Source organism: Trachemys scripta, chromosome 5, assembly GCF_013100865.1.
Source record: "Trachemys scripta elegans isolate TJP31775 chromosome 5, CAS_Tse_1.0, whole genome shotgun sequence".
NCBI lineage: Eukaryota > Metazoa > Chordata > Testudines > Emydidae > Trachemys > Trachemys scripta.
This window is the reverse complement of record NC_048302.1, coordinates 83,540,177-83,558,135: the sequence shown is the minus strand read 5'-3', so window position 1 is coordinate 83,558,135 and position 17,959 is coordinate 83,540,177. Positions and strand designations below refer to the sequence as shown.

General features: G+C 43.6%; 1 protein-coding gene across 2 annotated transcripts in view; it reads left to right on the top strand.

Annotated features, from left to right (window-relative positions):
- The window catches only part of PDGFRL (platelet derived growth factor receptor like), a 53,265-nt gene that overhangs the window by 15,369 nt on the left and 19,937 nt on the right, over positions 1–17,959 (top strand). For both annotated transcript variants that reach the window (XM_034772408.1, XM_034772409.1), the window contains exon 2: positions 115–409. In XM_034772408.1, coding sequence (XP_034628299.1) covers positions 115–409 — 295 coding nt within the window. The remainder of the gene's footprint in view (positions 1–114; positions 410–17,959) is intronic.

Below are 17,959 nucleotides of genomic sequence, written 5' to 3'. Positions count from 1 at the left end.
GACTGTAGTTATTATAGACACTTGCAGAGAAGAAACCTTTCAAAGATAATTATAATTTTTTGCTTGTTGAAAATCATCATTAACACATAGCTTTTTTCTTTACATTTTTATTAGTTACCGGACAACCTGCAAAGAGTAAGCGTCCAAAGGAACCAGGAGAAAACAAAATTAAACCTGCCAACAAAAAAATGAAGCCCAAACTCTCTAAATTAAAGGAGAGAGAATCCAGTGACTCATCCACAAAATCCCAATCCATAATGATCCAAGTGATGGATAAAGGCCGCTTCCAGAAACCTGCTGCCACTTTGAGTCTGCCTGCAGGGCAGAGCATAGAACTACGATGTAAAGGGAATAAAATTGGGTGGAGTTATCCTTCATACCTAGATACCTTTAAAGACTCCAGGCTCAGGTAAGTTTCCTTTAATCTGAAAGAACTGGAAACACACACATACATACATACATACATACATCGATCTATCGATCGATCTATCAATCGTCAGGATATTTCACCTTGAAAGGAATATATCTTTTTGATAATCATAAAAGATAGGAACCTGGCTTGAGAAGAAAAAAATCTCCTTAATTAAACCAATTTACTGTATTGGAAAATAATTATTATTATTTGCATAAGCAGGCAGTATCTTTTAGGTTTATGTAGAATTGTTCTCCCTTCTGTGACTTTAATTTCCATATCCAGTGTTGCTATTAACAAAAAAAGCATCTTGGAAGTCACAAGAAGTATTAGCAGACTTTTATGGAGAAACATACATAGGGTCTCTTCACACTATGTCTGGCCCTATCACTGCTGATTTCTAATGCTTGCCTACTTACATGACCATATGTTTTCCAATACCTGTTTTAATATGGCCAAATCCTGCAGTCTTTACTCCTTATGTAGGCAAAACTCCCATTGACTTAATGGGAACTTTGAGTGTATAATGTCTGCAGAATTTGGCCCTTAAGGATTTATTGATTCCTGTCAGCCACAAGTACTTCAGTGAAACCTGTCTTAAAGGACTGAAAAAAAAAAAATAGCTTAACTAAAATGATTTTCTAATAAAGGAAGAGTAGAATTGTAGCAGAGCAAAAATATCTTCAGTCCATTTGGGGTTGTTTTGGGTGCTTGCTTTAGGCAATAGTACATATGGCTGTTTATCTGTATATATTTTATTTTTTAATATGTAATGATTGTTGAATAATATGCAGAGTTGGAGGTGGGTAGTCACATGTGACATTAGATGTTAGAGAGAGAGATTAGTTGAGTGACAAGTATTAGTGTTTTAAAGTTTGAATTAAATCAGAAATGTATTTAACAGTATGCAACACATGGGTGATCGAGAAGGAGTGGGACATAGGTTTGAGGGATCAATGATAAAATTTATGGGTGTAGGTGGGGAGAGTCTGCAGAATTTGGGCTTGTCCTAGATTTGGCCATTTGCCTGCATTTTCAGAAAATGAATATGGAGTGTAGATCTATAGAAGGTTAGAGTTCTGATTTGGGAAAGAAATATTGAGGATCCTGTTTACATGAAGAGTAAGCCCACCAGTAAGATTACAAACTTTAGTGGGCAACTTTTGTGTGTCAAGTTTGGGATGCGTCAAGGGTAACAGACAGTCATTATTCCACAGCATGTGGAAGTTGGCTTGTATTGGTGAGAACTCTTACTCTTAATGCCATGGGGTAGGTTCTCAGCTGGTGTAAATTGACTTCAGTGGTGTTATGACAATTTATACCAGCTAAGAAGGTGCCCCATCACTGGAGAATAAGAGAAGCTGTGTGAGGGAATTTCATAACTATTATTGACTGAAAAATTGTAAAATATTTCTGAAGTCAGGTGGATAAATGAAATTGACCAGAACATACAGCTATGACTAAAGTGAGAAACACTGGTTCCCAATCCTGTTACATTGTTAATGAAATATTGTACGTTTCCCGAAGCCCTAAACCAACCAACCAACCAGTCAAGGGACTTAAGTTTTTTTAAGTTGAAATTTATTTTGATTTGTCTAAATATTTTCTAGACTAAAATATTAATACCTTTCCATGCCTCTCCCCACGGACACATTTTCTTTCCTCTCCTCTGTTCTTTGTTTCTTTTGAAACCTGACATTTGCTTCCAAAAAGATAAGAACTAGATGGATAGAAACCTGGTTTTTGGGCCTCATCTACCTTTCAGTGGAAGTCCATTACATTCCTTAGAGTCTTCCAAACCTTTAACTAGGGAGAGATACAGGGCCCGCACCTGGTCCTTTTTAAGTCAGTGGGAATTTAGCCATTGGCTTCCATGGAAGTAGAATTGGACTCATAACATAAAAATGAAATATTTTCCATTTGAGTTAGGAATAAAGTTCTTCTTTTGTCTACCAGTTAGTTTTATGCAGTCTTTTGTCTTTAGTTACATTAATTTCATTAATCAAATATCTTTCAAATGGTTTATAAATTATATTTTGTAGCAATAGGTGCTTCCTTAATACAGTAGACAGTAAATCAGTATTGCTTTACCAGCAGGTAAAGCATTTTTTCCAAAGATCTCTTCAATCTTTTTCCTGGTGTCAGGTTCCTATCCATTCTTGAGATCTGAATTTAACCTTTAGTAACATGGTGGGCTTTCCATTTAAACCCATAAATGAGAATTTATTTTACTTTCTTTCAAGATAGGCTTTTGGGGCAATTACCTCTGCCAGAAAGTGTCTGCTACCACTGCATTTATTTTTCAGCTAGTGGAATCCTGGGTTCACATTTCCACTTAAGAGTGTTAAATGAATTCATCAATAATTTATAACTTAGCTTGAATTTGGAAGTTCCCTTTGCCTTTCAATATTTTGTTTAGATTATAATGAATTAAGATGTTTAAATGTTGAAAATGCAGCTTTCCAACAAAAATGTTATGTGTTTGCCATTCCCCAAAACTACAATAAAAAGAGAAGTGTTTCAGGCCCTGAAGTCCAATTCTCTTTAGTATGGATGTTGAAAAGTAGGGAGAGGGTTCAGTGAAGAGCTACAAGAATGATTAAAGGTCTTGTAAACATATCTTACAACGAGAGACAGAAGGAACTCAATTTGTTTAGTTTCTCAAACTGAAGATTTTAAGAGCTGTCTTGATCACAGTTCGTAATTACTGAACAGGTAGAAGATTTTCTTTTTGCTAGATTTTAAGAGCCTTCTTGTACAAAGACATAACAAGATCTAGTGGCTGGAAGTTGAAGATAGCAAAGTTTAAAAACTGGAAATAAGGCATGCTTTTAACAGTGAGGGTTTCCAACTATTGGAATAGCTTATTAAGGGATGTGGTAAATTCTCCATCACTTTGGATTCTTTAAATCAAGGTTGAATGTCTTTCTCACAGATATAACTTAATTCCACCACAAGTTGTTGGATGTAATGCAGGAAATACAGTGCATTATTTTCTGTAGTATACTTTATACTGCTGTGCCACTTGGCTTTCGCTTCACATTTTTACCCAACGTTACTGTTTTAAACCCAGAGGCTAAGTTGACAGAGCTTGTTGGATAAGGCAGTCTCTTTAAACAGACATGATCAGTTTACCTTCAAAGTGATTCCTGCTCAATAGTTTCCCAAAGTGGAAAAATTGGAGGAAAATATATAAAGGAAGAGAAAAAAGTGTACCCAACCTACGGGTTCATTGCCCTTCCCAGCTCTCAGAAATAGTGAAAAAATATATTGCTTCTGTAGATGTACACTCTCTTGCCTTCCATCTCTGCTTGTTTTTTCCAGGAAAGCAGTCAGGGGCTTATGAAGTCTACATACTTTCTTTATGCTCTCTAATGCATGTTAATTGCTTTAACTTCTCCTAGTGTGTAGATCTGGGAGGCTGTATATTCAGAGAATTCTACTTACAGACAAATAATATCATTTTTAGAGTTAATACTGGATTTTTTTACTGTAGGAAATTACAGCAGCAAGCCTACTTATATGAAGACACTGTAGCCAGGAGAACCTGCTGCTTTCAAATTTTACTGTTTCTCAACAGAACTGCTGGCTGTCATTTAGACAGTTTGTGTATTTTCTTTTGCTGTTAATAAAGCTATTGCATCTTTGTCCAGAAGGTGGCATATGTCAGCTGTAAGATCAGTGTCTTTCACCAGAGTGAGGCCTTGTCTACACTACGAGAGTAGTTCGATTTTACTTAAATCGAATATTTGGAATCAATATTGCAAAGTCGAACGTGTGTGTCCACACTAAGGACAGTAATTCGACTTTGTGAGTCCACACTAACGGGGAAAGCGTCGACATTGGAAGCGGTGCACTGAGGGCAGCTATCCCACAGTTCCCGGAGTCCCCGCCGCCCATTGGAATTCTGGGTGGAGCCGCAAATGCCTTCTGGGTAAAAAAAAAATGGGCCAGGGTGCTTTTGGGTAACTGTCGTCATCCGTCCATCACTCCCGCCCTCCCTCCCTCCCTGAAAGCGCCGGCGGGAAATCATTTCGCGCACTTTTCAAGTCATTGACAGCGCGGACGCCACAGCACTGTGAGCATGGAGCCCGCTGCAACCATCGCTGCAGTTGTGGCCGCTCTCAACGCCTCGCAGCTTATCATACAGGTTGCCCTGAGGCAGATGCAGAAAAGTCAGGCGAGGAGGCTACGTCAACGCGGTGATGGCCTGAAGTCTGAGAGTAGCACAGACCTCTCAGAAAGCAGGGGACCCAGCGCCGAGGACATCACGGTGGCAATGGGTCATGTTGATGCCGTGGAACGGCGATTCTGGGCACGGGAAACAAGCACTGAGTGGTGGGACCGCATAGTGCTGCAGGTCTGGGATGAATCACAGTGGCTGCGAAACTTCCGCATGCGGAAGGGAACTTTCCTTGAACTTTGTGAGTTGCTGTCCCCTGCCCTGAAGCGCAATGACACCCGGATGCGACCAGCCCTGACTGTCCAGAAGCGAGTGGCCATAGCCCTCTGGAAGCTTGCAACGCCTGACTGCTACCGGTCAGTCGCGAGCCAGTTTGGGGTGGGCAAATCTACCGTGGGGGTTGTTGTGATGCAAGTAGCCAAGGCAATCGTTGATGTACTGCTGCCAAAGGTAGTGACCCTGGGAAACTTGGAGGCGATCATAGATGGCTTCGCAGCGATGGGATTCCCAAACTGCGGTGGGGCCATAGATGGAACTCACATCCCTATCCTGGCACCGGACCACCAGGCCAGCCAGTACATTAACAGAAAGGGCTACTTTTCAATGGTGCTGCAAGCACTGGTGGACCACAGGGGACGTTTTACCAACATCAATGTCGGATGGCCGGGCAAGGTTCATGACGCTCGTGTTTTCAGGAACTCTGGTCTGTTTAGACGGCTGCAGCAAGGTATTTACTTCCCGGACCACAAAATAACTGTTGGGGATGTGGAGATGCCTATAGTCATCCTCGGGGACCCAGCCTACCCGCTAATGCCCTGGCTCATGAAGCCCTATACAGGTGCCCTGGACACTGAAAAAGAACTCTTCAACTACCGGCTGAGCAAGTGCAGAATGGTGGTGGAGTGTGCTTTTGGCCGTCTCAAGGGGAGATGGAGAAGCTTGCTGACTCGCTGTGATCTCAGCGAAACCAATATCCCCATTGTTATAGCAGCTTGCTGTGTGCTCCACAATCTCTGTGAGAGCAAGGGGGAGACCTTTATGGCGGGGTGGGAGGTTGAGGAAATTAGCCTGGCTGCTGATTACTCACAGCCAGACAGCCGGGCGATTAGAAGAGACCAGCGGGAAGCGCTGTGCATCCGGGAGGCTTTGAAAGCAAAGTTCCTGAGTGAGCAGGGTAACCTGTGACTTTCTAATTTTGTGTACAGAGAAGCCTTCACCCCACTTCCAACACACGTTTCAAAATAAAAATAGTTCTACTTTGTTAAAGCACACCGTTTTCTTTAATACTGTTTTCGCGGGAATTTTTAAAAACTGGGACGCAGACTGTGGTGCGGAGCGGCTGTAGTGTAGTCGCGCGAATGCAGCTTCTAAACTCAAGGACTGACAGGCTCCGCTGCGGTGGGATGGTTCTTTCAACGGAGCCTGTCACCCCTCCTGATAGGGACTGTGTGTATGGGGGGTCTATGTGACTTTGTGGCAGGGGGGGGACGGTTACAGATCCCCTGCTGTGTGGCTCTGTGATCCTGCCTAAGGACCGCCGCTTAAGATCTCTAACTGCCCTCCCCTGCCACAAAGTCACAGAGCAACCCACCCCCCACCACATAACATGAAAAGAACCTCCCAGACTAACCAGGGTAAGTAGTCACTGCATCACTGCACTATGTATGTGCCCTGCTGCTGTGCCTGCCCCCGACTATGTACCCTGCCAAAGTTGACTGTCCTGTCCAATTACCAACCCCCTTTCCCCCCCTCCTCCAAAAGAACATGATGGAAACAGTAGTTAACAGAAACATATTTTTTATTATCAACTACACATGGGACTGGGAAGTGAAACTTGGACGGGGGCTTGTGTCAGGCGGGAAGGAAAGAACTTGTCAAACTTTGGGGAATGAGAGCCTTCTGCTGCTCGAGCTCTCTGCAGGGGTGGAGTGAGAGTTAGCAGGGACTCTGCCGCCTCTCCTTCTGTGCACTTTGGGTGAAGGGAGTATGGGACTTGGTGGCGGGGGAGGGCGGTTAGAGATGGACTGCAGCGGGGCTCTGTCCTCCTGCCTCCGTTCCTGCAGAACATCCACAAGGCGCCGGAGCGTGTCCGTTTGCTCCCTCAGTAGTCCAAGCAGGGTTTGAGTCGCCTGCTGGTCTTCCTGACGCCACCTCTCCTCCCGATCCATGTTGGCTTGGTGCATTTGGGACAAGTTCTCCCGCCACTGGGTCTGCTGTGCTGCCTGGGCTCGGGAGCAGGCTATAAGCTCTGAGAACATGTCCTCCCGTGTCCTCTTCTTCTTATGCCTAATCCTCCCTAGCCTCTGGGAGTGTGATGACAGGCTAGGTTGTGAGACAGTCGCAGATGGGGCTGTGGGAATGGGAAAAAGGGAGTGAATTCCTCAGAAAGATAAATGTAGTTGTGAACAAAGAACATAGTCTTTCTCTGTGAACAGGACCATGCACAGCACCTATCACATGCGCACTCAGCACAAGGTCGAATTCTCGGCCTTCGCATTCAGTGTCTGGGGTTTTGCAGAGCACTTTTGAGAACCCTGTCAGGACAACGGAATTGCTCTTGCACGCAGACATGGTAAGCCGTAGATTCGTGGCAGCTTAAAACTTTAATATTAGCAATGGCCTCATTTCACATTGAAATCAATGTCGGTCCCTGCTGCCAGCAATCCGGCAAGCAGGAAGTCTGCTCCTGTCCCACACCCTCGCGGCTGTCCCCGGGAACGATCCCTTTCGGCTGACCCTCTCCCGCCTCCACCGCGTGGCTGCAAACCAGCGGTTACAGTTCTGTAAAGGAACGGTAAAGCAGTCCCAACACTAACATTCCCCTACCTCATTCAAAGCAGGTCATCATGAGCGACATCACCCTCATGAGGATCTCTGAGAGCGACAGACAGAGAATGCTCCGGGAAAGCCTTCAAAGACCAGGGCCGTATGCCGCCATGCTGTGCCAAGCAATGATTCCGGAGTACTTGCTAGTCTCGTGGCGCGGCAACGTGTCCTACTACGGAGGACCCAATAAGGCCGCTCTCCCCAAGAACCTAATGCAGCGGATTTCAAATTACCTGCAGGAGAGCTTCCTTGAGATGTCCCAGGAGGATTTCTGCTCCATCCCCGGACATATAGACCGCATCTTACTGTAGCTGCAGTAGCAGGGACTAAACAGTAGAGCGGCTTGGGCAGGACAATCATGCAAAACCGGACATTGCTAGATTTTTTTGAAATAGTTGCACTGCCCATGACTGAACCGTTAAGTTAATCAAACTAATCATGAGAAACCCATTTTTTACATTGTTAATAATCATGTTCTGTTACAAATAAATGTTTAGATGTTTACAACACTTACTGGATGATCCTTCACCAGATTCTGTGTCCGGGGTAACGGCTGGGGAGGGTTGGTAGGGGATCTCTGTAAGGGTGATGAAGAGATCCTGGCTGTCGGGGAAATCAGCGTTGTGAGCGCTGTCAACTGCCTCGTCCTCCTCATCTCCTTCCTCATCTTCCCCGTCCGCTAACATGTCCGAGGATCCGGCCGTGGACACTATCCCATCCTCAGAGTCCACAGTCAGTGGTGGGGTAGTGGTGGCGGCCGCACCGAGGATGGAATGCAGTGCCTCGTAGAAACGGGATGTCTGGGGATGGGATCCGGAGCGTCCGTTTGCCTCTTTGGTCTTCTGGTAGCCTTGCCTCAGCTCCTTGATTTTCACGCGGCACTGCGTTACATCCCGGCTGTATCCTCTCTCTGCCATGTCTTTAGAGATCTTCTCATAGATCTTTGCATTCCGTCTTTTGGATCGCAGCTCGGAAAGCACGGACTCATCGCCCCACACAGCGATGAGATCCAAGACTTCCCGATCAGTCCATGCTGGGGCCCTCTTTCTATTCTGAGATTGCACTGCCATCAGTGCTGGAGAGCTCTGCATCGTTGCCAGTGCTGCTGAGCTCGCCACGATGTCCAGACAGGAAATGAGATTCAAACTGGCCAGACAGGAAAAGGAATTCAAATTCAAATTTTCCCGGGGCTTTTCCTGTGTGGCAGTTCAGAACATCCGAGCTCTTACTGCTGTCCAGAGCGTCAACAGAGTGGTGCACTGTGGGATAGCTCCTGGAGCTATTAGCATCGATTTCCATCCACACCTAGCCTAATTCGACATGGCCATGTCGAATTTAGCGCTACTCCCCTCGTCGGGGAGGAGTACAGAAGTCGAATTAAAGAGACCTCTATGTCGAACTAAATACCTTCGCGGTGTGGACGGGTGCAGGGTTAATTCGATGTAACGGCGCTAACTTCGACATAAACGCCTAGTGTAGACCAGGCCTGAGTTAAGAATAAATCAAGTAATAATGTAAAGGGTCTGATTTTTAACACAACCTTAACTAGGCCTCATTTTTCATGCAGGTTCAAATATTTGCTGACACAGTGTAGATCATTTAGATGTCAAAATGCCTGACTCTATCTGCAGATCAGGTTAGGTTTGTTTCCAGATCTTCTAGAAATGTGATTGGGTGGGTCCTCCTGAATCTGAAACACAGTAGAAAAAAGGAACTAATTTTCATGGTAAAAAAATAAAATAAAATAAAATAAAAAATCAGAATTGTAGCTGACCAAATTGTTCAGAGAGGCTCTGACTGGGTACTTTTCACCTTCCCTTTTCCTGTGAAACATTGGTTTGCTTAAAAGGTCTATACTGAAATGTTGGTCTTTTTTTTTTTTTTTAAATATAATCTAAAGCATTTAGTGAAATATTAAGGCTTAGATGTAAACAGACTATTCCTTTCTGGTAGAAAAGTTTGATACATACCTCCTAGCAGTGCATTTTAGAACAGTAGATTGGTTATAGCTAATTTATGGACATTTAAATACTAGAAGTACTTTCTCATGCAGAAAACTTGTACTGCAGTATTATAATTAGGGCCTTATCAAATTCATGGTCCATTTTGGTCAATTTCATGGTCACAGGATTTTAAAAATAATAAATTTTCATGTTTTCAGCTATTTAAATCTGAAATTTCACTGTGTTGTAGTGTAGGGGTCCTGACCCAAAAAGGAGTTGTGTGTGGAGGCAGGGGGTCAAAAGGTTATTGTAGGGGGGTTGCATTACTGCTACTCTTACTTCTGCACTGCTGCTGGCGGTGGCACTGCTTTCATAGCTGGGCAGCTGGAGAGCGGTGGCTGCTGGCTAGGAGCCCAGCTCTGAAGGCAGAGCCACCACCAGCTGCAGCACAGAAGTAAGGATGGTATAGTATGGTATTAGCACCCTTACTTCTGCACTGCTGCTGGCAGGGCACTGCCGTCAGAGCTGGGCACCTAGCCAATAGCTGCTGCTCTCTGGCTGCCCAGCTCTGAAGGCAGCGCAGAAGTTAGGGTGCCAATACCGTAACCACCTCTTCCCCCCCCCCCCCCCCCCCCCCAAAAAAAAGCAACAACCTTGCAACCCTCCTGGAACTCCCTTTTGGATCAGGGCCATCAATTTGAGAAATGCTGGTCTCTCCTGTGAAATCTGTATAGTGTAGGATAAAAGCACACAAAAGATCAGATTTCATGGTGGCAGACCAGATTTCACGGTTGGATGTGTTTGTCATGGCCGTGAATTTGGTAGGGCTCTAATTCACTTCGATAAGTGTGGTGGAAAAGTGTAAACTAAAAATGTTAAAGTGGTATGCATTTTTACTATCTTTTAGAATATCTTCAGCTAAATCTCCCGAACTTTTTGCTATACTGCTAGTAGGCACAGATGTAAAACAAACTCAGTGTTTTTGTTTTGTTTTTAAATAGTAAAATTCATATTCTTCCTGGTTTTAGGAGAGCAGATGAAGGTTTTTTGAACTAGTACTGTAACTGAAAATCTGTCAGAGCTAGTTGTATTAATTAATACACTATTTGCAGAATGAATTGAGGGTAGAAAATGCTATTTATTAAGTATTCTTTTAAAAGATGACTTCAAATCCATATACAGTGAAATATACACTGACTACCTGCAGTAAACAGATTTGCTGTGCTAAGCATTCCCTTATTTTAAAACAGAATATTCCATTGCAGAAATGCAAGCTATTATTCATGAGCAGAAAAATAATCACTTTGTCCAGGACACAATTTCTAGATGTAACAGCCTCACTAGAAGTAAAGGAATATCTTTGCACAAGGAGTAATCTTTATTAATCTGTGATAGTATTTTTCCCCCCAGGGATGAAACAGAACCAATTATTAATGGAAAAAAGAAAAATGAGAGAGTAAGGAAAAGAGAGAACTCTAATCACAAGTTAATGACATTAAATGATGATTTTCAGCAGTTTTGTTGATAGACCTCTTATCCTTAGGAGACACTACTTCTGCATGAATTAATAATTTGGGTGCCTTAACATTTCCAGAATTCTCAGGAGGAGAGGGGGAGCATCAAGAATAAGTTAACAAAAAAAAAGTTTAGGGTCCAGTTAATAAAACACAAGAGAAAGCATATAGACTTTGAGTAGGACTGTTCTGGCACTTGATACTTGCCCAGGTGTGGCTTGCGATGGCCCTGTACCCCATTTTGGATAGGAAGAGACCAAAAATAGCACATCTGCTTGGTGACCTATGACTGCTGTCAAGACTATTACTTGTAAATGAACGGCAGTCATGACTTGATGGCACCAAGTGGCCCTGTTGTTCAATCACATGGCACNTTAGGGCACATTACCCCATGTAAACAAGTCCTGTCAAGAGAGAGGGAGAGAGAGTGTGAGTGAGTGAGTGAGTGAGTGAGTGAGTGAGTGAATGTATGTATGTATATATATATATATACATATATATATATACATACATACATTCACTCACTCACTCACTCACTCACTCACTCACTCACACTCTCTCTCCCTCTCTCTTGACAGGACTTGTTTACATGGGGTAATGTGCCCTAAGGGGGTGTGATTTTTAAAGCACCTACCATGTTGCGCATTAATTGGTCCATGTAGCGCCTGCTGGTGGACAATGAAGGTTCCCTAGCATGCTTTAACCTAGTATTGGGAAACAGCACTAGGTTAAAGCATACGAGGGAGCCTTTAGTGTGTACCAACAAGGGCTGACTAAATGTACCAATTAGTGCACAACATGTTAATGCCTTTTAAAAATTACTCCACTGTGTAGAGCAGCCCTTAGATCCAATGCAATGACAAAAGATTTAAAAAAATCCCAAACACTTCCGTGCTCTGTTTATATGTCAGTGCATAAAATAAATGAGCTGTTGGAGGTACAGAACTATAAGAAGATATCTTGTAGCCATTCTAGGTAGTGTCTTCATTTGCAACAGTCCCATCAATGTTTAGTTCAGTAGTTTTACTGTCAATAAAATTAGAATCTGTCCACTTAGTCTCCCTGCAGTTTTGCAAGGTGAAGTTGCTGTGACTGATTTGTTGGTTAATGGGCAGCATCACTTTCTTTCTTTTTGACTCAAATGCAGAAATATAATCAAGATAAACTGTGTTGTAAATGTTGACAGATATGGGATTTTTAAAACTATCCAAGCAATACTTTTAGCTACTAATTACCCTTGCTATTATTCTTTAATCCACAAAGAAAGAGAGGCCTACTTCAATGTCCCCGGGTATCTTGTAACTCTGATAGTGAATAGGTGTTTTATTGTTGTTTGTTTTTGTCATAGCAATTTGTTTATAAAGGCTTGAGTCCAGTAAAATGTGTCACAAAGCAAAAACTTACTGTATATTGATAATACCTTTTTAAATGGAGGATACTCAAGCAGTCAGAAAGATCATTTTAGCCACCAATGAAATGTAGCCATATTAGAGGTGAACAACAGAAGCTTTGTAAAACTACAATACAAAGCTGAACAACACTATAGAACTGAAATTAAGATTACTATAGTTTATTGACCCTGTGGAGGGAATTTGTTTGCCCACTCCTCTTCTCAAGAAAGTAAGGATGGCCTACTGGTTAGGGTCTGGACTGGAACTTGAGATGTAGGTTCAAGTCCTGCCTCAGCCACAGACTTGGCCAAGTCACTTAATGTACCCTGTGCCTCAGTTCTCCAACTGTAAAATGGGGGATAATACATCCCTACTTCAGAGTGCTGTGAGGTACTCGTATTATGGTGATGAGAGCTATATATGTGCATAGATGGACAGACAGCACTGGAATTTTACCAAGACATCAGGTTTAATACCCTTATTCTTGTGAAAGGTGCCATGGGTTCTCCTAACTCTTGACTTTCTGACTACACAGTGCAGTTGAGACTAAAAAGATTGTGAGGTACCCAGATACATATCTTAGTAAAGCACTAAGGCTGGCAAAAACATTCTGTGAAACAGAATTCTATGCAGAAACAATGGGTCTTTGGGGAATAGTTCAAACAGCTGTGCTGGAAAACTATAAAAATAAGAGTTTAAAAAATAAAGCTGAAAATGGCTCTTGGAGGGAGCCTGATCTTTAAGGTACTGATACCCTCAATTTCCAGTAGCTACCAAAAGACTTGAGGGCAATCAACCCCATCCAGAATTGAGTTTCTAGAAACAAAGTTGCTGGCAGCAACTGAAATCTTTTTGGGTCTTGAAGATATTATTGTAGTAATATACTTATTCGCTACACCGATACTAACTTGGACTCTTAATACATTCCATGGGTGGCATACCTGAGCCCACTTCTCCACTGACGCTCTTAAAACTCCCACACCCCAATCTGGATCCATGCTGGTTATGTGATTTGTATGTATCTCTTCATCTTTGTAACCGATGCCTGTTATCCCTCATAACTCAAGCCTGACCCCAGATGTACAGTACCTTCCTTCTTAACTTGTGTATATTTAATTTTAAACATTAACTTTAATAATTTTAAACCTAATCTGATGCCAACAGGGCGTTTTAACATGGGCGTTCTTGGGGGAGAGCTCTCTCTTTGAAGGTAATGAGTTCTATTTCCTTTCTGTATACGATAAGGAGCTCCTTGGGAGGAGAGGAAGCCATGTAGTTTTGTGCTAGTTTAAATTTGGCAATCACAAATTGTACCCACCCACAGAAAATATAAAAATGAGCCAGACATTTTGGCTCCACTCTATTCTTATCAGGCATTCAACCCACCAACATAAGGGGAAGACTGCGGCCTAGATAATATTTTAAAAGACAAAGGTGATTCTTATGAAGGATATAATTATAAGAAGAAGAAAATTGTCATAATGATAGTGGATATGGCTTCTTAATAATTTTATAGATGTAGTTCAGGCTTTGTAAATACACTGTAATGAGTACACTTCTGTTATGAGATGGAGGTGAATTTATATTTTTTATTTTTTTGCATTTGGAAACTAGACCCTTTCACAGTCTTGAATATTTCCACAACTACTAACATTTGTAAATTCTGCAGTGAGAGAAAAAGAGAGAGGGAGAATTGTTGTCTCTAAGTTCCTGGGAGATATCCCTTCCAAATTCCAGAACAGAACGTGGGCACAACAATAACAACACCACCACTTTTTCAGGTTTTACACTGATGTGAATGCTTGCTAAGACAGGACTTTAGGAGTTTAGTTTGTGCTGTGTGAATAATAGAACTGATTACATATCTTACTATTGACTAATGATTTGTTTAAGGTGCTCCTAGTACTTGGGGATGCTACTTTTCAATATCTTATTCTACAACAGGTATATTTTGACACCTCATTCTTGATAACATTTCTCTTTTTATGGGTATTTTAATATAGATACACACCTCATGTAAAATCCTTAAAGCAAAAACCAACCAACCAAAAAAACCCCCCAACTGACTGTAAAGGGACACTTTCAAGTCAAATTTGCCCTCAGATATTCAAATATAAATGTCTTACAGTTTATAGATTCATAGACTCATAGACTTTAAGGTCAGAAGGGACCATTATGGTCATCTGGTCTGACCCCCTGCATGCTGCAGGCCACAAAACCGTCCCTACCCTTCCCTTGACTCTGCTGATGAAGTCCCCAAATCCTGTGTTTTAGTGACTTCAATTGGCAGAGAACCCTCCTGCTAGCGATCCCTGCCCCATGCTGCGGAGGAAGGCAAAAAACCTCCAGGGCCTCAGCCAATCTACCCTGGAGGAAAATTCCTTCCCGACCCCAAATATGGCAATCAGCAAGACCCCGAGCATGTAGGCAAGAGTCACCAGCCTGATCCTTGTTAGCCATTATACTATTTACCTTCCAATACTCTGTATTCCTCAGCTAATATGTTTTACCATTAAACCATTCCCTCTATAAACTTATCTAATTTAATCTTAAAACCAGACAGGTCCCTCTTTTTAAATATTTCAATTATTGCTTTTAAAATTCCATTGTACATATTTTTAACAAAGAAACATTCCCCTTTTAAGCATACAGCATGGCACAACTGAGAACCTGAAAATGAACAACTAGAATTTGACTATAAACAAAAGCGAAACTGACTAGTCAATTTCTAATGTCCAAGAATTCCCTTCCCCCTCCAGCAATTTAGTATTAACAAAGTATTGAATATCAAATTAGATTGTTAAAACTGAATTTTTAAAATCCAAAGTAACTGGTGACAGCTATGGACAATTTCTTTTTAAAACCATAATTTTTAACTTTCCAGTCCCTCTAATGCAAAACGGATGCTGGGGTGCAAAATGGGGTGACTGTATCATGGAAACAGAATTGCCATTACATTCCTTTATGGATGGGTTCTTCCATTTGTCAGAGCTCCATGCTGGAGGGCAGCTAGGAGGGCGTGGGGGGTGGAAGAGTTACAGATTCCTGATTCTAGCATCTGGTAGGTGCTGGCCCCAACATAAATTAGAGTGGTTGGACATCCATAAAGAATAAATCTGAATAAAACTAAATTCTATACAACACTTCACAAACACTATTTTATGGTATGTGCATGCTTCAGTGTTTAAAGGGCAGGAAGAAAATACTGAATTTAAATTAGAGCCACAGCTATGGAGTGTTGGTGAAAGTAAGGGGTGGGGAAGGAGTGACAGAACTTTACTGGCAAAAGCTCCCTTAGGCACCTAAGTCTGCTGTAATTTATGGTGGGGCCAGCACAGACCAGCCCCTAGAATCAGGAAGCTATAACTGGCTCCCTGATGCCCTCGAGCATGGAGCTCTGACAAAAGAGAGAATCTGTCTTTCTAGCTTTAAATGTCCATGCAGTCTTGTGTGTCATGTGGTCACCAACTTCCAGTCCAGTTGTGGACAGACAGCCTCTTCAGTGCCACGCTGGCCGTGCTTTAACATCACAGGTACATCTACACAGCATTTTGGAATGAGCCTCCCAGCCAGAGATGACAGACTGGGGTGCGCTCTGAAAATAGCTGTATTGGCAGCACTTTGAAGTTGCAGCTCTGGCTGGAACCTAGGCATAGGCTTCAGAGCCCAAGCTCCAGCCGGAGCTGCAACTTCGAAGCATTGTCTATACAGCTATTTTTAGAGCACTAGTTCAAGCCCCCTAGCCTGGGTCTGCCGCTCAGGGCTGAGAGGCTTGCTTCGCAGTGCAGTGTACGCATACCCCTTATAGCATTCGAGAGGATACACATTCTTATAAATGGCCTAATATTAAAAGTAGGAGCTGATCTCACTCCCACTGAAATCAGTGCAAAACTCCAGTTGATTTCAGGCCTGCTCCTACTAAAGGTTGTGCTTTGTTTGTTCCCCTAACCAGCAGAAGTGGTGCTGCTTTGTGCTTCTCTCTGCTTTTTTTTTTTTTTATGGATCTGTTTAACAATAGTTACAGTATTACATATTTTATAGTACTTTTCATCTTAGGATCTTGAGATTTATGTCGTATATTTCTAAATCTCAAGCTTCAGGGCTTCAGCTGGTCACTTGGAGAGGTCAGAAAGGGATTTCATCCCTTCTCTCCCCTCCAAATGTATTCTGGGGTGGGTGGGTTGGTTGGTTGGTTTATTTATTTATTAATTGGGTCGCCTTCCTCTGAAGCATCAGAGATAGTGACAGCTAGAAATGAGCCATTGGATGGGAAGAGCCAGGGCTCTGATATGTCACAGAGCCTCTCTCTCTCTCTCTGGTGCTTGGCTGGCTGGTTCTTGCTCACCTGCTCAGGGTTTAAATGATTGCCATATGGGGAGTTGGGGAGGTGCTTCACCCTGGTAAGATTGGCAGTGACCTGGGGGGTAGTGTGGGGTTGGAGGTTTTGCCTTTGGCCATCTCTTCCTGTGACACATAGCTTAAGGCATGGCTATACTTGCATATGTAGAGCACTGTAAGTTAAACCCGCCTTTGTAGCGCTTTCCCTACAGTGCTCTACGGTCTGTCCACACTGACAGCTGCTTATGCACTGGTGTGGCCACATTTGCAGCACTTGCAGCGGCATTGGGAGCAGTGCATTATGGGCAGCTATCCCAGCATGCAAGCGACTGCAATGTGCTTTGCAAATGGGGGTAGGGTGGAGTGGAGTGTGACAGGGAGAGTGGGTTTTTGGGGGGCTCAGAGCATGTCCGTATGCTGTCTTCTAAGTTCAGACAGCAGCAGACCTTCCTTTCCCCTGCCCCTCTCTCACACACAGCATTCCACACTTATCTATCTCTGAGCAGATAAGCAGCCGGCTGTGAGAAACAGAGCTTTCAAACGGCATATCTGCATTCCTACAGCGAGTTCAAAACAATGAGAAGAGTTGCCACTTGACTTAAGGGGATTATAGGACATTTCCGAAAGCTGATCAGAGCGCAGTAATGCAACACCTCATCCACACTGGTGACAGGGCGCAGCAAACGTTATTCCACTCGCCGAGGTGGAGTACCAGCAGCACTGTATCTGCGTCCGAGTGCTCTATGTGCCTTGCCGATGTGGACAGGGAGTGAGCTAGTGTGCCTGGGGCTGCTTTAATGTGCTGTAACTTGCAAGTGTAGCCAAACCCTTAGTCTTCTGAGGGCTGTAATATTTTGGTATAATTTTGGTTGGGTTTAGTGTGCAGGTGCTGTGTGGTGATGGTCAGAATAGATCGGGGTGGGCAAACTACAGCCTGCGGGCCGGATCCAGCCCCTCAGGGCTTTGGATCTGGCTGATGGGATTGCCCCCCGTGGCCCAGGTGGGGGGATGAGGGCTCAGTGTGTTGCACTTGCCTCCAGGCACCGCCCCCCGCAGCTCCCATTGGTCAGGAATGGGGAATCGCAGCCAATGGGAGCTTTGGGGGACGTACCTGGAGGCGTGGCAAGGGCAGTGCACACAGAGCTCTCCGTCCCCCGCTCCGCTAGAGGCTGCAGCACTTCCTGGAGCGGCGCGGCGTGGGGCCAGGGCAGGTAAGCAGGGAGCCTGCCCTGGCCCCGGTGTGCGCTGCTGCCACCCTGGAGCCGCTTTAGGTAAGCAGGGCCGGAGCCCGCCCCCCAACTCCCCTGCCCTGAGCTCCCTACCTGCACCTCACACCCCTCCTGCACCCAAGC